The following is a 23040-nucleotide window of genomic DNA, read 5'->3' on the forward strand; positions in this document are numbered from 1 at the left end:
TTAGACCGTGTACCTGAAAAAATTTATCCCAAAAAAAGAAGTTTCCACGTGGAAAAAGATGTAGGCTCTGTAAGATTCACAGTGGTTGATTTGTTTATTTGAAGTGGAAAGGAATTCTGATGGAAATGGGGGAAAGAGATCGCTAAGAATCTAAAAAGGAAGACAGAAGGAGAAAAATAAATAAAGATTTGAGCGAAGAAAAATACACGAAAAAACCAAATTTTAGAATTAGAACCGTTACAAGATAAATTAAGCCACGTAGTCGTACACATCCCTCTGCCCGTCGACTCGTTTCATATAGTCCTTCTCAATCAAGCTTCCGATGCACCTCTTGATCATCTCCACCTTTGGCTTGAATCTGGTGGTCAGTTGGCTGATGACCTCGGACGTCAGCTGCTGATGCTGGCACTGCTTGCGGGCCTTCATCACTCGGACAATGCACGCCTGGAAAATGGAAAAATGAAGAGGATTACGGACTTTTGTGATGAGGTGAGTCAACATTTGCTCACTGAAGCCCCGCCCACTTTTGAGACACATGCGTATTGAAAAACAGTTAAATTGATTAGTTGAGATCGGCTAACTTTGACATCTCGTCACGGCTTTTTGGGTTACTGTTAAGATTTGATTTTGCTATATCCGTATGAAGCAAGTTAAGGTTTTCATTTTTGTAGTTGACAGTTTTTTGATATCTTCGCACACTTCTGAGATATGCGCCTTTAAACTCCCTGTATCAATCTACTTACAGTACCGCTCAAAAGGATATTGGCTGTTTTCAGTGGAAATTGTCCAACTTTAACAGTGTATTTTGGTGTCACCTGATTGTCCGACAAATTTCATTTAATATGGGATGGACAGAACAAAAAAAGCACATCATTTTTGTAGTTTGCCTCTTTTTTGTAGGGACACTACCATGAAAGTTACAGGTTGTCAAAGTAAAAAGCTTCGAAATTTCGCTTTCAGGGGGGACAAATGACTTTGACACCCTGTAACTTTCATGATAGGAACTCTACAAAAAAGTGGTCAACTACAAAAATGATGTGCTATTTTTGCTTTGTTCAGTTCATATAAAATTAAGTTTATCGGGGATTCATGTGACACCGAAATACACTATCAAAGTTGGATATTTTCTTGATAACCTTTAGATGGGTACTGTATCAATCTACTTAAATAAAGAAACTTACATCAATCATATTCTTTCGGTCCTGTTCCAGTCCCCTCTGGACATTCTCTGTCTCCTTGACAGCCTCCGCTTTCATGGCAATCTTCGAGAGATCGACACGGACCTTTTTGTTGGTGTACTGCTCGTTTAAGGTAATGGTGGCAGTCAGCGGGACATCCTCTCCAATGAGCTCCATATTCGACTTGAGGACAAGATTCTTGACCAGGGAGCCAACGATGGCGGCGGTTGTCCTCACGTCCATTCCAGTAGCTTCCATGATCTTCTCGGCCACGTAGACGGCCTGCTCGTTGAAGAGAAGAAGCGTGCACATTTGAGGTGTCGTGACACCAAAGACGTATTTCTTGCCTTTGAAAGCAGAGCACGTCACCTCACCACGGCATTGAGAGTAGACCCAGGAGAGGCGACGGCCGGTGAATTTCTCTTGATAGTACTTTTGGAAGTTCTCAACCGAAGTGGAGAGCTGTTGGGGGAGAGTCAACTTAGCCGTCGGGAAGTTTGGCCAGGATCCAGAGCTGAGGACAAGAGTGTTGAACTCAATAGACTTCTTTCCATCGGAAAACTTCTCCTTGCATTCCGAAGTGAGATCCCTGGAGACTTGAATGTCTTGGAACATTTTGGTAAGGCGGGAGGTGAACTCGAAACCGCAACAATCGGTGAGCTTTGCGATGAACGACGTCTCAGCTTCATCGGATGCGGAGCTGTCGGTGATGAGACGTTTGCTGAACATCTTGGCGTAGAACTTGTGGAAGACATCTTTATCATCCAAGTATTTGAAGAGAGTGATCTGAAAATAAGGAAACGATTAGTTACAGTTAAGATCGGCTAACTTCGAGATCCCGGTACGGCTTTTTGGGTTACTGTAAAGATATGATTTTGTTACATTCGTATAAAACAAGTCTAGGCCTTCATTTTTGTAGTTGACAGTTTTTGGACAACTCCGCCCACTTTTGAGATATGCGCCTTTAAACTGTCTAGTTTTTCTGTTCTCTTCTTTTCCCATCTCACCCAGCCGTTCATCTTTAGAAGCGCCTATTTCAAAAGTGGGCGGAGCCAAACGAAAGCTTTCAACTATGAAAATGTGCCAAATTTCACGTAAATTAGTTTTGTAGTGTTCAAAATATTGATAGCTCCGCCCACTTTTAAGATATGGGCCTTCAAAGATTGGTTGATTTTTCAGGTTTTCGTATTTTTTTCTACAATTTTGTAGTTTTCCTATCAACTTTTGTCGTTTTTATCAAATTCCTTGTAAGAAAACACCAAAATGAGCAAAAATAGCGGCAAATTTTGAAAAAAATCAACATGGTCAAAGTCGAATTTCTAGGCCAGCAAAACTCGAACTCACCTTTCAAACCATTATAACTTCCTAGCGTGCATAGCTATCAAAAAGTTGTTAATTACAAAATTGTAGGAAATTTTATGCTGAATGTTTTTACAGTCAAAAGTTTTCTGATAGCTAATTACCCTTCTGAGTTAAAGTCTCTCGTCTCCAAAAAAACACTCACCACTTGCTTTTGCATCACCTCCATTTCCATCTCATCTGGCATCTTCGAGCTCTTTTTGAACAACTGGTCACAATATCTCGAGAGCAGCTCCGCTGATTTGAGTGGTCCCTGAACCGGACTACAACGAGCCGTCACTGCATTTCTGTTCACAAATGCGATGGCCGCATTGTCCAACGACTTCAAGAATCCTGGATCTTTTCTGAAAGATCGGTCGACCAATCCTTGGTATCTCTCGTGAATATCTAACAGTGTCTTCACATAGAGCTTCGGATCGTTTGACGCCTCCGTGGCAACTCTCTGAATGGCCTCCTGTCCTTCCTTCGTCACATATTCCTGTAGAGCATGACGGAGAGCATCCAGACCTTCTTTGACACGATTGCAGAGTCCATACATTCTGGTCAAATGTTCGTCCATCTTCTGCTCCAAAAGTCTTCCAAAATGGTTCTGAATAAACTCCAATTGCCTGGTGATCATCACATCTTCGCAGCAGTCACTGAGAAGTGGGCCGGTTGAGTAGTGGAGGCACAACTGAAGACGATCCTTTTCTTGTTGAAGACGTGTCTCCACTTTGATCATGTAGTCGGTAACAGAGTCATTTTCTTCATGGAACTTTTGGATTTCCGCAGTGTAGAATTCACGAGTTGCAGCGAGGAACTTCTCTTCGAACACCTCTTTGTAGACTGGGAAATCTTTTGAGGGTGTAGTCTCTTTCTTTAGGTCAACATCCTTGGCTCCGAGCTCTATCAGATTTCCGGTGACAGATGAGACAAATGCTCTATTAATAGGAGTTCCAGATCTTTCCAGTCGAATCAACTCTAGCACCGCATCGATAATCTTCTTGTCCTGGTTATCAAACATTTCTCTTTTCCAGATAACCATGGCGAGTCGGTATATGGTATGGATATTCAAGTTTCCCTCGTCTCGCTGCCGGTTGATGCAGTCTCGATTCAGATAACTGCATATTCCGTCCAGCACCTTGACTGAGAACAGGAATGACTCCCACTCGGTGGTGTACGACTTGAGGAGATCCTCGCCGACGAGTTCCTTCATTTTTTTGAATACTTCAATCGTGTAAGCATTTAGGTAGCCTTCCACAGCTTCATATAATTCCATTGCTCCGACTTTCCGATTGCTTAGATCAACGGAAGTGCAGTAACGGAAGATTGATCTTGAAAAAATGGAGATGATGCGATAAGATACAATCTGGTATAAAGCATATTTGCAAATCAGGCCGAAACGGGCCGACACGGCCCGGTGCGTAGCTCGCTTAATATTATGAGCTGACACGTATACCAAAATGTAGATCTCAGCAAGTTCTATGTCGCGCGGGCCGGGAAAAGGTGACAAAAAACACGAAAATTACCAAAAAAGCCATTCTCGGCCTGCCCGCGGCACATTAACAAATATTCAGCCGGCCCGTATAAGGTCCTGTGAAGATTGAACTCGCCGAGATCTACATTTTGCTATATTTTTCAGATCATAATATCACTTTTTAAGTTACGCGTCGGCCCGGTTTGAAAATATGGTATTAAGTGTAACTTACTGGTAGAGAGCCATATAAACCTTTGGGACGAAGCTCTGCTGTTTGAAGACATTATCAATGCCAGTTTTAAGGAACGCCCATGTCTCTTCAAGCGATTCCGCCACGTTGTCGTCAGCCATGTTGGAGATCTGCAAAAAAGGAAATGTTGAGACGGTTTTGGGAGGGAGACGAGAGAGAAGACGACGAGAAATAATGACGGTAGAAGAAGTTGGAAAAAAGATGAACAAATGAGAAAGAGTAAAGAATAGGATAAAAATAAATCATCAAACGAAGTGAGGAATATTTTACACCTGGACCCGGCTGACCAGGTGCAAGATGATGGTATCAGGGGGAAGGACTAGTAGAGAGTGAGGTATATCATTGAATAAGATAGTTGTATTAAGAAGAGTGATGAGCAAGAATTAGATGGAAATAATAGAGTTGGAAGCGTTACATGGCAACTTTTGAAAAGTTGACCAAAAAATGCTTGAGTTGGATGGGGGCACTCATTGCGATGAGGTTCGAGTCAAGAACTACGTGAGAGGATTTGAGAATTGGTATAAAAGGGAGCTCAGCTGTCTCTAATTCAATATTTCAAGATGACCCCAACCGCTTGAAAAATATTGAAGACGCAGAGAAATGAGATCACTCTAGCTGTCTGCGTCTCTCTTCCTTACTGTTTTCTTTGAGCGCTCGTATCTCCTCAGGGTGTAAAGCTATCAAAAAGTGGCCAACTAGTATAATGTGTAGAATTTTAAGCTCTACATTTTACTAGTTGAAAACTTTTTGATAGCATTAAATTCTGGGGAGATACATCTGTTTAAAAAGTCGAGGTAAAACGCTGTCATCCGTAAGAAAGCGCGCGGTCCGTTTTTTTTGTTGAAAAAATGGAGGTGAATGAGTTAGAACGTTAAACGGGGGTGGAATATGAAAGGTATTACTAATAACAGCAATCGGACTCGGATTCCGACTGTAATTGATGTTCTCTGAAAAAATGTGACCAGCGAAGAATGTCTTCATATCCGATATGTAAGTGTGGGAGTGCACCAAAGTGATACCATGCAAAAGCTCAAAACATCAGACATTTATTGTTAAAATTTGGAGAAAAAAGGACAAAGACATACTAGATACAAAGATATATTCTTTGATCTGGTTTCTTTTCTCCATCAACGACATCGGGCATTTGGCCAATTGACAAGTGTCTGTTTACAGACTGGTGGGCCATTTGGAAAAAATTGAATTTGTTGAAAAATATTTCCCCCGCGTTGGTTGGAAGGCGACTTTCAAGTCTTGCCGCGACGCCATACACATCAATGTCACAGTAACTGAAGTTTTCGGTTATGGGCTCTGAAAGCAAGCAGGTTCAGGGATGCTCAATTTTCATGCAAAAAAACTCACTGAAGTAGAAGGTGTAGTGCTCGTGGAAAGCTTTCACAAGCTTTCTTGCAAACACGCATTCGTTGAGGTCTCCCCAAAGACCTGGGTGATATCCAACGATGACCGCTTTCTGAGAATTTAAAAAAAAATATATATACAACCTACGGTACCGCTCAAAAGGTTATCAACGTTGGCTGTTTTAAGTGGAAAATGTCCAACTTTGACAGTGTATTTTTGTGTCAACTGATTGTCCGACAAATTTTTTTTTGTATGAGTTGGAAAGAGCAAAAATAGTACATCATTTTTGTAGTTGATCATTTTTTTGTAGGGACAATATCTTGAAAGTTACAGGTTGTCAAAGTGAAAAGCTCCGAATTTCGTTAATATGCACTGAAACTAGTCCGTTTCAAGGAGATATTACTTTAATACCCTGTAACTTTCAGGGTAGTGTTCCTACAAAAAAATGGTGAACTACAAAAATGATGTGCTATTTTTGTTCTGTCCTACTTATACAAATTAAAATTCCTCGGACAATTTTTTGAGCGGTACTGTAGGCTTCTAACAATTTTAACAAACACTAACCTTTGGAGAGTCCCCATGAAGCTCCCGAATGTTATCGTACTCGTTGACCATCCGTACTCTGTCCGTGCACAACTCGATCAGCCCGTCCAGGAGGTAGTATCTGGCCTCCTGGAGAAGTTGTTGCCTTTCTCGTCGGCAGACCGGAAGAACGACGTTTCCGTCTCTCATGTAGTTGAGGACGTAGTCGAAGTGACGAGGAGAGCGATCGACAAAGACGCATCCGTTTTCGTCTTTCTTGAGCTGAAAATCAAAGGTTTCTATATTGAAATGGAAAGTGAATTTCATACACATTTTTGTCAAAACATGTTTTGGTTATGAGTTACAATTACAATCAACACATTATGTCACTGGCCGCACCATGCCCTTAAAATGTATTCTCACTTTCCCTGAACTTTGTTTCATTATCACGTCATTGTCATTTTCTACAGTACCACTCAAAAGGTTATCAACTTTGATCTTTTCCTGTTGAAAATGACCAGTTTTGAGAGGGTGTTACGGTATAGCCGATTGTCCCACCATGAAAATTTTAATGCACCGTACATATTACAAGTGAAACTTCATTTTTGTAGTTGACAACTTTTTTGTACGGATATTCGCTAGAGAGTTATGGTCATTTTGAGACGACGGCTCAAAAATCAAGATATTTTGCGCTTTCAGAGAAAACTTACTTTGTCGATATGTAACTTTCTAGGGAGAAGTTGTACAAAAAAGTTGTTGACTACAAAAATAAAGTTCTAGGTTTGATCTACCTACTCTACAAATTGTGGTCCAAAGGAACTATTATTAATCCAACGACAAAGTCTCAAAGTTGAACATTTAAACTGAAAACTGTCAAAGTTGTTAGAATTATGACCATTACTGTGGAAGTATAAAAGTCATAGTCATTACGGCTATCATGACCACTATCTTATTAATTTCATAATATAAATTATTAACGATTTTAAAAAAGTCAGTGATTTCCATATCCCACTATGTTTTATTCTTTTTATCATTTTGTTATTTTTTGAAACACACTGTCATTGCAAATCCTGTTCCGACTACTTTTTTCTCGTTATCAAAGTTTTTTTCTTTTTGACTGTATCTTCAATTTACATTTTCTGCCCTCTGGCTTTCTCTATCAACTCGCTCTTCCACTTTTTCTAGTTTATACTCAAAAATTTTAAAGCTTAAAACTCACCGGAATATCAATTTCCAACATGGCCTTAAAAAAGCCATCAAACTTTGTCAGCGTGGCCACCGTTGTTTGGAACACCGTTCCACCGACGTTCAGCTTCAAGATGTCTCCCGGTGCCATGATTGAATTCCTGAAAACTCTCGGGAGGTTTGTCCGGATGTCTTAAAATCTAGGAAACGGATAAGATATATGCAAGTTAGTTGGGAACTAACTAACTTTGGAAGCAATTCAGAAGAAGCAGAACTTCAAACCGAAAAAAGCTTTATTCAACACGATGGAGAAAACAAATTCACAGAAACCAAAAAACAGGAACCGACAATAAAGAAATCGGAGGAAAGAGGGGAGATCGGTAAACAAACATTAAGAACACAAAGTATTCATGGATCCAAGATTCAACAATTATGATGAGTTGAGATGAGTGAGTTTCACTCTCCTTTGTAGAGCAACCACATGCGAGAAGATTCGACGTACGCTGAAAAGATGAATGGGTTGGGAATAGACATGACATTTGCCCCAAATTTTAGACTTGCAACGAGCCGGGCCGGGTCCAAGTACAAAAGTTTGAAAATTTGAATTTTTTGCGAAAAGTCGAATTTTCGACTATTTATGTAAATATCGATAAAAACTCGTACATAGGATTTTTGATTATTTTCGATAAAACATTCGAAAAATTTCAAATTGTGCCCATTTTTGACTCGGGGCCTATATTTTGCAAGTAAGTCTGCCAAATTCCATTTCAAAACAAAAAAGACTTACACGACGGATCATCCGTAGCGAGGTATCCACCGTGCTCCTCGTAGACATGGTGCTTCAATTCGGGATACTCGGCGACCCGGTCGTTGCAGATGGCGCATCGGTAGCCGTGCTCTTCCTTCTTGTGCTCCTGCAAATTGTGAATTTTTCTAGTTTTTAGTCTTCTCCCATGTTTAATTAGACATATACGACTAGTGTCCCCCTTTGAATCAGATCGCTACGACCATTTTGAAGCAAATTATAAATGCTTTTCTATTTAGTGTGACTTAGTAGGTGATGGTGGCTCGAACGGTAGTAAAACCATGTCTATACGACAATTTTGAGCCAAGTTGCGAGGTTTTGAAGTTTTGAGGCTGGGGTGCCGCGGGCGCGAAGCTATCAGTATGTATCAGTCCGCTATTACCATGGCGCAACTGTAAATCTACCACCCTCTAGCACCGAAAATTTCAAATACTCACCTCCATTGCCACATAACGATTGGCCTTGAAGTCGCACACCTTACATTCGAACTTGATGATTCCCGTGTGGACTCTCTCGTGGGTCATCACCTGAAAAAATAAGAAGTTAGTTGTGAAGTATATAATTTGATACCATTTGCGTCAAGCCTGAGCAGGAAACGGTTATTTACATACTTGCAAATCGCGTCGGCGCGTGACTCGCTTCAAATTGAGTTTTATTAGTTAAAAAATATACCGAAATGTAGATTTCAGTGAGATCTATCTCTATGATCTACTACGGACCGGATGGCTTGTCGTTAATGTACCGCGGGTCGGAATAAAGTGACAAGAATCACAAAAATGGTTCAGAAAACTATTATAGCCCGCGGCACATCTATGAACAGCCATCCGGTCCATACTATAAACCGGATGGCTCCATAGTAGGTCGCAGACATAAAACTCGCCGAGATATACATTTTGGTACATTTTTCAGCTCAAAGTTTTGCGTTTTAAGAAAGTTACGGCCTCCCCGTGTCGGCCCGGTGAGCAAATATAGTTATTTAGGTCCCCCTTCCTCTCTTCATATCAAAACTAAAGTAACCCAAAAAACCCCAAAACTCACCGCCACTTCACTGATGAAGATCTCCTCGCAAAAGTGACACGAGTACGTCTTCGTGAAGACGTGAGACATCTTTTTGTGCTTACGCAGCTTGCGAGGAGTGAGGAACTTCATGTTGCAGAATGAGCAACGGAATCCGGCGTTCGCTCCACGATGGAATTTCTTGCGATGATTGATGAGGCGGTGGTCTGTGCAGAGGTTGCGGATGACGGGACACTCGAAGCATACATATGTCTGGAATGAAGAACTGGTTGTTATTTTGTCTTTTATCTTGTAAATTTGGGATCGGAAGGTCCTTTTCGAAAAAATTCAAAAAAAAAATCGTAAAATGTTCGAAAAATTTTTTGAATTTTTCAGTGCTTTCAGTATTTTCCGTACTTTTTCGGCTTGACGCAGCCCGTTGCAAGTCTTGCTCTTTCAAACAAAAATTGCCATTGCCCATCGTTTTAGGTCCGTCTTCCGCCCTAGCAGAACCCGAATAGCGTCGCCATTAGAAACGCGTCGAAGGCGCGCCAGCAAGAATAAAACTCACCAGCTCGCAGTCATGTCTCGCCAACGCCTCCTCGCTTTCAACACACTTGAAGCATTTCAGACATTGCTGAAACTCGACCATCTCCTCATGCTTCTTCATGAAATGTTTCTTGAGGGACATCTCATTTCTGAATCTTTTGTCGCAGAACGGACATTGTGGAGAGATCTTCTTTTTGTACGGACGCTTGAGTTGTTTGATACGGCCATAGTAGTCGAATCGGGGCACCACTCCTCCATTGTTCTCGCCGGGCAGGGGAATGCTGGAAATTGAGTTTTAGGGTAAAATGAGGTCAGAAATTCAGGGAAAATGGGGGAATATCCCAGCACTTTTTGAATGATGTTTTCAGAAAGGGAAAAAAGTTTCAAATCACTTCATTTTACTCCTACATTACCCAAGAGTACTGTACTGTCCTCTACGGTAGGCTAGTACGGTTACTGTAGTTTCAGGCTACTGTACCTCAAGTTTCTTTCATGCAATAAGAGTCCAAGTAGAGTTTTTTTCAATCAACTTATCGATTAGTTATGCAGAACCGCTCAAAAGATTATGGCTGTTTTCTGTGGAAAATGCCTAAGTTTATCGGAAATTATCGGAATTTTTATCGAAAATCGATATCATGATCGTTTTCAGCTCGTTGTGAGCTTGCAGAAAAGTATAATCATGCTCAGATTCGGAGAAAATTGGGTCTCGACGCGAAAAACCGGAAAGAGGGGTACTGTAGTTTTCGTGGTGGGACCCAAATTTATCTAAATATGGGCACGATTGAACTCATTCGACGTGCATTGACGCGCTGGTTATGAATATCTGATGTTCAGGCAAGTTGGAGCAACTCTTACGGTAGTTTTCGGGGTTTTCAGATTTTTGAAATTTTGAAAATCTGTAACTTTGTCAGTTTTTGAGAGTCTCACTTGATTGCCCGACAAATTTCATTTTATATAGGCTGAACAGAGCAAAAATAGCCCATCATTTTTGTAGTTGACCAATTTTTTCTAGGGACACTACCTTGAAAGATACAGGTTGTCAAAGCCGGTTCTCCTTGAAACCCGAAATTTTGGAACTTTTCACTTTGACAATCTATAACTTTTATGGTGTCAAAATTGGTCAATTTCCAACCAAAGTTGATAACTTTTCGAACGGTATACTGTATATTTCAAACGCTTTTGAGGAGCCTTGACAAAGTAAAATTGACCAATTTCTAGTCATCCGGGTTCGGGAGCCAAAATCATTTTTCAAACAATTTGTCACATAAATTTCAAAAAAAAAAACTCACTGATTCGGGTCCTCCGATGGCTGCGAGATCTCACTCTCCGGCGGGATGAATCCTCCAGTTTGCAGCTCCTCAATCCGATTGGCTTCGATTTCCTCGAGTCTCTGAAGCTCCACTTCCTCCTCCTGCTCACGGATGTACTCCTCGTACAGTGCCGGATGCTTGTCCCGGAGATGCCGCTCGTAGATGTTCTTCTCAATGAATCGATTCTTGCACTTCTTGCATCTAACCATCTTCTGACGGATCATCCTCCGAACAGCTCGAACATCAGTCGGAACGTTAGGAGCCGGTTGGATGTCGATGCCTTCTTGGTGATCCGCCAGGGCAAGGGTCTGTTGCACTTCTCCGATACGGCACGGCGGGAATTTGGAGGGGTCTCTCACACGGTACCCGAATTCATCGAGAATGATTCTCTCCTTCTGTGGCGGGTGGACTTCTCCTCGAATCTGCTTCATAACCTCTCCGACGCCATCAAGTTTGGCTCGTGTGTCGACTGGCTCATCATCTTCTTTCTCTTCGTTTTCCTTTGAGTTGAGGCCGAGAGCAGCAGCGAGAAGTTCTGGAAATGAAACATTGTTAGCAAGACTACAGTAATCTGGGATCGGCACTACAGAATACCTGCAAAGCGGGCCGAACCGGGCCGCCACGTATCTTGCTAAAACTAAATGTTATAAGATGAAAAATATACCAAAATGTAGATCTCGCCGAGTTCTAGGCACGTGATCTACTACGGGCCCGATGGCGAATCGGTAATGTGCCGCGGGCCTGGAAATAGTGCCAAAAGACGCCCCCTATGCACCATTTTTTATTAAAAACGCGTCAGAGGTGTTTTTGAGGAAAAATGGTGCATCGGAGGCGTTGGTTGGCAGTTTTTCCCGGATTGCGGCACATTAACAATCCACCATTCGGCCTGTAGTAGATCACGAACATAGTGCTCGCCGAGATCTACATTTTGGTATATTTTTCAGCTCATAATACGTTCCAAGCAAATTACGCGTCAAGTGTGCACTACAGTAACCATACTTGCAATCCGGGCCGATCCGGGCCGACAGTTTTTATTAAATAACTTTCTTCAAACAAATCGTATCGGGTTGATTAATAGCTCAAATGATAGATATTTGGACCTGTCATCCGACAAAATTAAAACTAACTTTGCAGAAAACCCACATGAACCCCGAGCCGGGCCGACAGCAGTTTTAGCCGGCCCGGGGCCTCTGTAGGTTTTTTGCGAACGTAGTAACCCCCAACCAAAAACTCACCGAAACCAATTCCCTGTCCATCTTCATCATCGTCTTCGTCCTCCTCATCATAAACTTCCTCTTCTAGAGATGTTCCTGGCGCCTGTTCCGACTTGATTCTTGCCTCCGATTTCACGAATCCTCGAACTCTTGTCTTGTCATCCGGAAGCTCCCCATATTGTTGCCATGGTTGCTCCGATTCGGCTTTCAGACTTGGCTTGATGTCGCTGAAAAAACAGAAAAGTTTTTTTTGGAGAAAACTTTTATTTTGCTTCCAGAAATGCAAAAAATATCGTCAGAATTTTACGGGCGCGCCAGATTAGAAAGTCCGAGCTTCTTGTCATTTTCAGGGAAGAATTTGAAACAATAATAAACGAAAAATTGTGGCGGCTGGCGTGTCGTTGACGCGTTTCTGAATGTCTAAAACGACGCGTCGATGGCGCGCCAGACTGTAACATTTCCAGTTTTGTAATTATTGAACACAAAGGTTTGACTCAAAGAACTGAGAATTTTTAGGTGATGTACCTTAATGTTATGAGAACGCGCCAAAGGCGCGCCAGGTCCTGGTTCGAACTCTCTGGCGGGCCTGTGACGCGTTTCTGAAGCTATCAAAACTTTCAAAATTTGAAACCATATCTAGGAGACATGGGGGGTCTCATTTTTTGGAGACTTCAAATTTAGAATTAGAAATCCGGAATATTTTTTCCAGAAAATTGCAAATACAAGCCGAAGAAAACGCGTCAGAGGTACCCCCGAAGCACCATTTTTTTTCTTAAAACAGCGTCAGAGGTGCCCCTGGTGCACCATTTTCCACAAAAACGCGTCACAGGTCCCTTGATGCACCATTATCGACAAAACCGCGTCAGAGGTGCCCCTGATGCACCATTTTTCCTCAAAAACGTGTCAGAAGTGCCCCCGATGCACCATTTTTCCTCAAAAACGCGTCAGAGGTGACCCTGATGCACCATTATCCACTTGGTCCCTAGAATGTGTACAGGAAATCCGAAAATTCACCTAATTCTTCAATATTTTCTATGTGAAAATGATGCAAAACTACTCACCTCATCTTGTTCTCCTGATTTCAGTCGTTTCGTTAACCACGTCGTGAAGATTGGTGTGTAGAACTTGGTAGTTGAGGTGACTGGAAACGGGAAATAGTGTTGATAAGATGATGAGACCCGATTGAGTCAGATCGATAACAGTCAATGGTGAATTTAGAGAAAAAAAGGAAAAAAGAATATAGATTTAGAAAAAAACAGCTAGGAAAACTAGTTGAAACTACAGAAGAATCAAGTGAAACCATTTTTTCTCGAAAAAAGTCCCGAAAAAGAACAGAAAAAAGAAAAAAACCCCGATAAAGTATCGACAGAACGTCATTTGGCGGGTTGCCCAGCGGGGTTGGGCAGAGGGGCAAACGAGAGACAATGGGATGAGAAGAGGCGCAGAGAAGATGCAGGGGTAGTATCGACGGGGCACGTCTAGAGACAATACGAATTGAGGACACCGAGAGAAATGGAAGAGAAAGTGCCCCCTTCGGCCACAGCAACAATCGCCCCTCTCCCCCCTCACGATAAATCGCGGTAAGGGACCTATCCCGTTAAGACACGCGGACGCGACCGCTACGCGTCTCCCTGACAACTCGGTGGGTCTACGAACTATCTTGTTCTGTGAGAAATAGTTGGGAAGACCATACTGAATTGATTTTCGAAAATTTCGAAAAGAAAAATAATTTCTCATGTCTCGTGCCCTCTCTCCCCTCATACCCCCTTCATTCCATTTTCGCGCCATTTTTCTTTTTGAATTTTATAAGAGAATCTAGGTGAATTTAGGTATTTTCTTGGAGCTTTTCGACTGTTAAAATGGATTTTAACCAGATTTTGTTGGTTCCGCATGATTTTTGTCTGGTTCGATGACTGATTCATTGGATTTTATTAGTTTTAGTCTAATTTTTATTGATTTTAACATTTTTTAAAGCGTGTTAACATGAAAATTGGGTTTTTAAGGTTTTTAGTGTATTTCAATTGAGATTATTGACTATTTTAAGTAGATTTCATGATTAAAAATTGAAAGATGTATTTGAGAGATATTTTTCACAGTTTTTGCTCAATTTTTCAAATTAAAATCGATTTTAGACACTTTTCGGCTCGAGTTTGAATTTAGTTCTTTTTCGAGTCTCAAATTTAAAGGTTGAGATTTTGTTGAACGATTTTTCTAGATATTAAGGTTTTGTCAGAAGTTTTTGGTACGGAAACTCGGAAAAAAAATTAAATTTTGAGAAAATTTCGAAGTTTTGTTTAAAAAAGCAAAGTTTTCGACATTCATTCAGAATAAGACAAGAGACTTAATTTCACCGAAATTCTGCATTTTTTGAAAAATAAGTTTTTTCGAAGATAGAGCGAAAAATAATGAATATGCATTTGAAAATATGAAAATTTTTTATAAAAAATTGGCCAGAACTCAGAAAATTTAACTGGCGCGATTTCGGCGCGTTTTATCGCGGAAACGCCACTCGAGATCATGTTAGAACCTTTTCGATGATAATTTATGTTTTTGGAAATGAAAGTACACGTCCAGAAAGAGTCCAGACAACGCCTTTTAAATAAGTTTCATCTCTGAATTTTCACTTCTTCTCCTTTTGGTTTCTGTCTTTTCTGTACTTTCTCCACTCGTCTGCTCTTCAATTATCCTCTCTTTCTACCAAATTCTGATTCCAGAACTCAAAATGTCAGCCGCTGCTCAACAATTCGAACTTAACGAGGCGTGTGTCTGCATCTTCAAAGGAGCTCCCTTTGACGCCAGAATAGTCGGCATCAAGGAAGAGAACGGCGTCCAAAAATATGTGGTCCACTATCATAATTGGGCAAAGAGACATGATGAGAAAATCCCATTCGGATCGGATCGTCTTCACAAAGGAACTCTTGATGAGTACTTGAAAGCTCATGGAATGGAAGATGCGGGCGTGGCGAATAAAACACCGAAGACACCAAAAACTCCTAAGACCCCGAAGACGTCAGCCGCAACGACTTCTTCCGCCAAAAAGACACCAGCAGCTGCAATTGCTACAGTAGCCAAGACGCCAGCCGCCAAAACTGCAACCCCAAAAACTCCAGCTACTAAAACCCCAGCCGGCAAAACCCCAGCCACCAAGACTCCAACCGCCAACAAGCGAAAGGCGCCAGGAACCCGACGAAGCAAGGTTGAAGCACCAGTCGACACAGAGGATGAAGCTGAGGATCAGAGTCAAGATGAGGAGTCCCAAGATGAGGAGGAGGAAGTCGAGGAGTCCCAGGATGAGTCGTCAGGACAGCCAGAGCCCAGAAGAACTGTAGTCAGCAATGAGCCAAAGATGCTTCAAATCACTTTGACACCAGCAATGCTTCAATTGCTCAATGACGACTGGCTCATGGTCAAGAAGAAGAATTACGTCGTCAAGAATCTTGGCCCTTCCATCGACACAATTGTGAAGGAGGTGAGTATAATTAAAGTAATTTTTGAACTACAGTAACCAATATTTCCTTTTTCCAGTACATCAGTCAGATCACTGTGACCGATGATGAACAACGGGAGATGGACAATTTTATTGTGGAGTTAGACGACAACCAACGTCGCGAGCCAAAGATTGGACTGATCCATTCGACTCGAGCAGTCGTTGACTATTTCAACACAGTTCTTGGGTATGTTAACTTTTCTTGTAGGACCTGACCCATACCATTAGAAAGCTGAAAAAACGCTGACTCTAAATATATAGTTAGTTTTTGCCCTCGAGGCCTGGTTTTCGAGAAAAACATGTTTCGAGTTTGACCTCGTTTTTTCTCGAACACTAGATCTCGAGAACAAAATCTGAATATCCATTTGAAATCAGTGTTTTCTTATGGTATAGGCGACGCCCCATAACTCCACAGACTTTCTAATAACCTAATAATTCCAGATACCGTCTGCTCTACCCAAGTGAACGTCCACAATACAACAATCTCGTTCAGGAGGAAGCAAGACGTCTGGGAGTCCCATTCGAAGAAGTTGGAAATCTCGGGTTCCGTGCTTCCGAGCATTACGGAATCATTCACCTCATTCGCCTCATCTCGATGATGCCAAAGCTGCTGGCAAACGGTCCAGCGCATTCAGGATTGGTCATCGTAAGTTGATTTTGAATATTGAAAAGTTTCATGGACATCCGGACAAAAATAAACATGTCCCTTGACATCAGGACAGCGGACATCCGGACAAACATACAGACAGAGACCGGAAATTAATGTTTAAAGATTTACACATCCCGGAACCTCATACTTGTTATAGCCCGCGTGCCAACAATTCAAAATTAGCGCAAAAAAATCCTTGAAAATTTTGGTTCTTTTTCTGAAGCCGGGCAGAAACTTAAAAATGTGCTGTTTCTAAAAATCCAGACATCCGAATAAACCGACTGAAAACCAAAAACTCAATCCATTTCTCATTTCAGCACATTCAAATCGGAATCACCTCCCTCCTGGAGTATCTCTCCGACTACTTGGAGACCCAGTTCCCGGAGCCAGCGACTCTTCGAGCTCAATATGGAAACGCTGAGGAGGAGTCCGAACTGATGGTCTAAATAATCGCCATCACCTCACATTTTGTCCCCCTTTCTATAATTGGCACCTTCTCTCCATCCCTCTCACAATATGGCAAACGCTACCTATGCAAACACGCTCTAAAATGTCAGCTAAAAACACGTGATCCGAATTACGTGGCGGTAAACACTTGAAACTATTTTCCCTCAGGAATTATTAGGATACGTGATAATATTAAATTTCCACGTTTTTTTTTCATCAGAGCGTGTTCGCATAGGTATCGTTCCCCCTATCGTGTGTACCCTTTTTCTATCTCTTCAACTCATTCCGTACTCAACGATATCAAAAACCAAGCCCCGTGGACCGGCGGGTGTCTTGTTTTTTCTTTCACAGAACTGGTTTCCTTATTTTTTGAGAAATCCATATTTTTTCCCCATCATTATCATTCCGACCAAATTGTTCTGTACTTTTTTTCTCATCTTGAATTGTATAACTTTCAAATTTTCATGTCTCTTTTTCATTTCAAACCCCTCATTTTTTATTTCAAATCTGTCAATAAATCTTCTGAATAAATTTTAAATCACTGTGGGAAATCTTTATATTTTAGTTTTTCCCTCATTTTCAGAACAACAAAAACAACAAAATCGAGTTTTTTAGCAACAAAAATGTTGAGATTTTTTCCAGACAAAGTTTTTCAGTGAAAAAAGTTATTTAAATACTAAATTGCAAGTATTTAGGCCTCAAAATGAATTAAATTCCATTTTATTGGTGGCCGAACCCCCCCGTTTTCCTAGTCCCCCACGCGCATCTCATAGTCCATTTGTCTGCGTCTCGTCTCGATTTCTCCTCTCGTACCCCGTCGCGGGCCTCGATTGATGTCGGGACATAGATTCGCATAAGAAGGGAGGCAGAGCAGTGTCATTCGGTTTTTAACCCAGTTACTCAAGGTACGCTGGAGTTTCGACCATTCGAAAGAGTGTGTTGAACAACTATAACTTTTGGAACCGCTCTGCTGGGGTTATCCGGTAGAGCAAAAATATTCAATACAACACTGTCTCCCACACTCCGAAAACGAACTGCAAGAAACGTGAAGCTAATTCTTTCACGCACGTATTAATTCAAATGTTTTATATTTCGCAATGAAAATGCAGTATTTTCAGGTTTATTAGACGTCGCAAAGGACCAAAAAAGATCCATCAGGTTCGTAGAAAATAAAATTCTGAGTCAGAAAATGTGAATTTTGGAGAGAAATTGATTTTTTGATACAGAAAAACCGATTTTCAGAAAAACGAGTATAACTTTTTTGGCAGAAAACTGAACATAATGTACTTGAGGATGCTCCGGAACTGTTTATAGAGAATGAAATATTAGCTGATGTGGCTGAAAATTTCTTTCTTCTGAAAATCGGTTTTTCTGTATCAAAAACGTCAATTTCTCACAAATATTTACGATTTTTAGCTCATTCAATAAATAATTTTATTTTCTACAATTCAGATGGATGGGACAGTTTTTACTCCATAGCAACGTCTGAAAACCTGAAAATACTTCATTTTCAGTCAAAAAAAATTAAAAAATTGAATTGAAACGTAAAAAAATCGGCTTAACATTTTTTGCAATTATTTTTCGCAGTGTGGGAGACAGTGCTGTAAAAACACGTATCGCAGATCACGTATTCCTTCTAAACAAGGAAAAAAGACAACTCGAGTTTGCGCCAATTTTGGCGTCTACCTGTCTGCAAGTAGTGTTATCAGGTGAATCATCAGCTCAAATTTATTTGCGTACACTCTTTGTAAAACCTGCAAAAGTTGCCTATAACACGATAATTACATCGGGGTTTCCTTTCGATCAAAAAGTACATAGATTAAAACAAAGTTAATGCTTTCTCCATGAGAACAGCCATGACAGGTGACTCCAATTGTGTGACATCTATCGGAGAGATCCTTTGAAGATCTTGAGCAGTTTGAATATCAGCCAAACAATTTTCCTGAAAGCAAGAAAGTCTGACTGTGTGTTTGTTTGCCCATACTTTTAATTTATCCATTTTGTATTTTATAGATAGAGTTAATTGGTTGAGCAAGCTAATGTTGGAATCATGTAGGAGAAGATAGTGTTCACATTTTTGGGTTACTGTAGGTGCATCGAATTTTTCAGCCAGATTTAGAAGGGACACGACGGTTTCATCTGGAAATCAAAAAAACATCAATTCGTGTTGTTTACAAGAGTTTCAACTTACCATCAATTGCTATTTCTCCATAAAGAACTTCTAGAAAAACTTGGAAGTCATCAGCATGGACATCGTCAATTGAGAACTGAGAAGTCGTCGGTTCCAGCGGATTCTCCACGAAGCGAGTTTTGAAATAAGTAGATTGACAGGCCAGGAACTGGAAATTATTTAGTATAGTATGTACAGTAGCGTTCAAAAGGTTATCGACGTTGGGTATTTTCAGTGGAAAATTACCAGAAAATGACTACATTTGACCGTGTATTTTGGTGTCACCTGATTGTCGAATAAATTTGATTTTGTATGGGTTGGACAGAGCAAAAATATCACATAATTTTTGTAGTTTACTATTTTTTAATAGGGACACTACCTTGAAAGTTACAGGTCATCAAAGTAATTTCTCCCTGATTTGCGAAATTTTGGAACTTTTACTTTGGCACCCTATAACTCTCAAGATATTGTCCATACAAAAAAATGGTCAACTTCAAAAATGATGTGCTATTTCTTTATTTATTTATTTTTTTTTTTTTTTCAGGACAAAATGGCTATAAAAATTCACAGAAGACTTGAACATGTCCCTCACGAGACAGTTTCAAGTAAAAAAGAGGAAAAATCTATGTAATCAACAAATAAATAATGATGACATGGAAAAAGACAATTTGAAAGACTAAAACGGGGGCGAGCAATGTTATGGAGATGAGATCAATGGGAAATAAAGGAAGTAGGCAATTGGAGGCAGGGACAGAGAATAAATTAAGAAACTGTTCGTTTAAACAACAGGAAAGGAGGAAGAAATATTAGAACCGGGTTATAGAGGAATCAAGTAGAATAGCAAATTGAGAGGGGGAAAGAAAAGTATTTACATTGTAGGTTATGGCATTCCAATACGGAATGGTGAAAGAGAAAAAGTTATCAGATAGGGGGGAGAGATAGATAAGAGCCATGGGCCTTCTGGGAGAATCAGACAATCTGACAATGGTATTAAGGAAGGGGAAGTGAGATGCGCCAGCAATGAATTTGTAAAGTAGGAGTAATTGGGATTTGAGTCTGCGGTGTCTAATGGAGTGCATTGAGAGGAGTTCCAAGCGTTGTGAGTAAGAAGAGAAAGAGATGTTACAGCGCTGGAGCGTTATTCTAGAGTATACTCTAAGGGTGGATTCAAGAAGTCTTGAGAGATGAGATGTGGGGGACAAACAGAAAATAACAGAACAATACTCAAGGATAGGAAGAACGTAAGTTTTAAAAAGGAATGAGTAGAAAGCTGGATTATTTGACTTGAAAGATTTTAAGATCTGAGAGGAACGAAGTCGGGCTAGAGCCACTGTACGATTAATATGAGCCCGGAACTTGAGATCAGGTTCAACAAGCAGGCCAAGATCACGAACGGAGTTGGAGTCAGGAATGGGAGAACCAGCAATAAAAAACTGATGATGAGGGTTGAGTAAGCCGAAGCGAAGCAAACCTGTTTTGGAATGGGCAAGAGGAAGGAAATTGGATTCGGCCCAGTTGGAGACTAAATCAATGCCGGCTTGAAGACTGGAAGGAAGATGAGAGTAAATTTTAATATCATCAGCATAGGCAGCAACAAAAAGGTAAGGAATATCATTCAGACTGAGTAACAAATCATTGATGAACAAGATAAAGAGTAAAGGGCCCGACACGGAACCTTGAGGAACTCCAGAGGAGATAAAAGAGGAAGAGGAATCAACGAAACTGTTAACCTTAACGGAAAAAGATCTAGAGGATAGAAAGTCCGAGAACCAGGCTACAATGGTAGAGGACAAGCCAAAAGAAGAAAGCTTTTTGAGAAGAAGACTATGGGGAACTTGATCAAAAGCTTTCTGGAAATCAAAGAAGACTACATCTAGAGATTTATGAGTTTTTAAGATGATTTTGTAATTGGTTATGACCTGAACTAAGGAGGAGGCACAAGACCTTTTAGCTAGGAAACCATGTTGATGGACAGAAAGTTTATGGGCAAAATCAAGCTTGATGCGGTTACAGATGATGCGCTCGAAAATTCTAGAAAATGGATCAGTGAGAGAAATTGGGCGGTAGTTGATAGGGTAACTAGCATTCCCCTTTTTTAGAACAGGGGTTACTACAGCATTCTTCCAAGAGTGAGGGACTGAAGAAGAGCGGAACGAGTCATTGAAGATGATCGAGAGGGGAAGGGAAAGAGAGGTGGCGCAATTTTTGATGAGAAGAAAGTTAGCAAGATGGGGTGAGAAACCACAGCGAGGCGGAAGTTTACGTAAAGAATTCTCAATTACCCACGGGGAAATTACCCACGGGGAAATTACCCACATTTCTGTTCTGTTCAGACCATAAAAACACTTGAAAATCTCAAAAACTGGCAAAGTTACAGACCTTTTTAAAATTTTTTCGAAAATCACTAAAACTACCGTAACTCATTGTCAGTCAAAGTTGCTCCAACTTGCCTGATCATCTGATATTCATAATCAGCGCGTCAACACTCCTCGAATTAGTATAATCATGCCTATATTCAGATAAATTTGGGTCCCACCATGATAACTACAGTACCCCCTTTACGGTTTTCGCGTCGAGACCCAATTTCCCCCGAATCTGGGCATGATGATACTTTTCTGAAAGCTCACAACAAGCTGAAAACGATCATAATATCAATTTCCGAAAAAAATACCGATAATTTCCGATAAACTTAGTCGAGTTTATGAGTCCGAAATAAACTGTCAAAGTTGGTCATTTTCCTCTAAAACAGCCAAGTTGATAACCTTTGAGGAGTACTGTATGTATGCATTCTCAAATCTTGTTTCTTTCAGTCATTTACCAATTTCAAGACATAAAACTTCTCGTCCTCGACCACCAACACAAAATCCGAAAAATCCTTCATCGCTTTCTCTTCAAAGTTTCTCAATCTTTTCCGGAAACCGCCCATCTCGTTGATTGTGACGTGGCACTCTACAGTCAACGTGTCCTCTATGAAACAGTCTCCATGAATTTTCCAATCAAATGTCAATGTTGGATTCTCGTCTTTTTCAATTTGATATTCCTGCTTACAAATATGTTTTATTCCAGTTTTAGAGACAAGTTTCCATTCGATTTCAGAGTCGATATACCAGTTACGACATCTCGGATCCACGAATAAATCCAAGTCAATAGTGAAATCAGGACTTTGTGGGAAGATGCGGACTCTCCTGGAAATAAGGTAATAAGGAAAATGGACAAACCACCACACAGACAGACTCACCAAGAGATATCAAAGTGTTCGGCTCCTTCCCCGGTCTGCCCAATCTCGTAGTCTCCAGTGAACACTTTCTCAAACTTTTGAGTAATCACAAACTTCTTCTCCGACATCTGAAATTTTAATAAATTACTAATAAATGAATTAATTTGAGTCAAAAAGAACTGCAGGTCAGACGTAAGTCATTGAGTATAGAGGGTAATGAAAAACGAGATAACAAATGTGTCTCTGACGTAAATGAAAGGGGTTTTTATCAGTTAAAATCGTACAAGAAACTGAAAATAGAGGTAATTAGAGACCAACAATTACGATTTTTTTGATAAGTTGAACCGTTTCCAGATGTGCAAGTGGGTATATTAAAATAAAAAGTGATTCATTCAATTGTGGTCATGTGCATGATCAAAAAATGCTTATCAGTATTCGGAGAGACTCGTTTTTATGACCGGTAAATGGAACTAAACCATTGAATGAATGTAGTGATGACTATTGGAACTTCGTAAATTATTAACAAACTTAAAGATATGATCATAATTAGATTAGATTGTAATTCAGGGTTCTGTTTCCATTCTGTTGCTTCAAAGTGTCATTAGTAATACTCAATAATCAATTGTCATTAGTAATACTACAATTGTCATTAGTAATACTCAATAATCTTTTTATAGCTTACTAGAGAAGATCATGGAGCCAGTTTGAAGTTATGAGATGTGACTTATATCATTAAAAAGCTGATAAAACGCTGATTCCAACATATATATTCAGTTTTTGCCCTAGAAGCCTGATATTCGAGAAAAAACGAGGTCAAAGTTATGAAAAATGTCAAATTATTATCTTTCTGACATGCGAAAATTGTTTTTTAATTTTTTGCAACTTTGTCA

At 40.4% G+C, this 23040-nt stretch overlaps 4 protein-coding genes across 4 annotated transcripts; 1 reads left to right on the forward strand and 3 right to left on the reverse strand.

The window, feature by feature from the left end:
- Positions 1-249: 249 nt before the first annotated feature.
- GCK72_007293 (uncharacterized protein) lies at positions 250-4344 on the reverse strand (the record flags this gene model as incomplete). The annotated part of the gene is made up of 4 exons (XM_053726093.1): positions 250-444; positions 1182-1964; positions 2683-3850; positions 4226-4344. 4 exons carry the CDS (start codon positions 4342-4344, stop codon positions 250-252), a joined length of 2265 nt encoding a protein of 754 aa, XP_053590287.1.
- Positions 4345-5327: 983 nt separating this feature from the next.
- GCK72_007294 (uncharacterized protein) lies at positions 5328-7457 on the reverse strand (the record flags this gene model as incomplete). The annotated part of the gene is made up of 4 exons (XM_003103827.2): positions 5328-5551; positions 5603-5711; positions 6164-6403; positions 7341-7457. The coding sequence occupies 4 exons, from the start codon at positions 7455-7457 to the stop codon at positions 5328-5330; spliced, it is 690 nt and encodes a 229-aa protein (XP_003103875.2).
- Positions 7458-14902: 7445 nt separating this feature from the next.
- On the forward strand, positions 14903-16762 carry GCK72_007295 (uncharacterized protein; the record flags this gene model as incomplete). The annotated part of the gene is made up of 4 exons (XM_053726094.1): positions 14903-15649; positions 15706-15854; positions 16109-16313; positions 16634-16762. The coding sequence occupies 4 exons, from the start codon at positions 14903-14905 to the stop codon at positions 16760-16762; spliced, it is 1230 nt and encodes a 409-aa protein (XP_053590288.1).
- A 1820-nt stretch (positions 16763-18582) lies between these two features.
- On the reverse strand, positions 18583-22278 carry GCK72_007296 (uncharacterized protein; the record flags this gene model as incomplete). Its single annotated transcript, XM_003103821.2, has 5 exons — positions 18583-18705; positions 18748-18902; positions 18955-19102; positions 21752-22118; positions 22172-22278. 5 exons carry the CDS (start codon positions 22276-22278, stop codon positions 18583-18585), a joined length of 900 nt encoding a protein of 299 aa, XP_003103869.2.
- Between the last annotated feature and the right edge of the window lie 762 nt (positions 22279-23040).

Source organism: Caenorhabditis remanei, chromosome II (genome assembly GCF_010183535.1).
Source record: "Caenorhabditis remanei strain PX506 chromosome II, whole genome shotgun sequence".
Taxonomy (NCBI): Eukaryota; Metazoa; Nematoda; class Chromadorea; order Rhabditida; family Rhabditidae; genus Caenorhabditis; species Caenorhabditis remanei.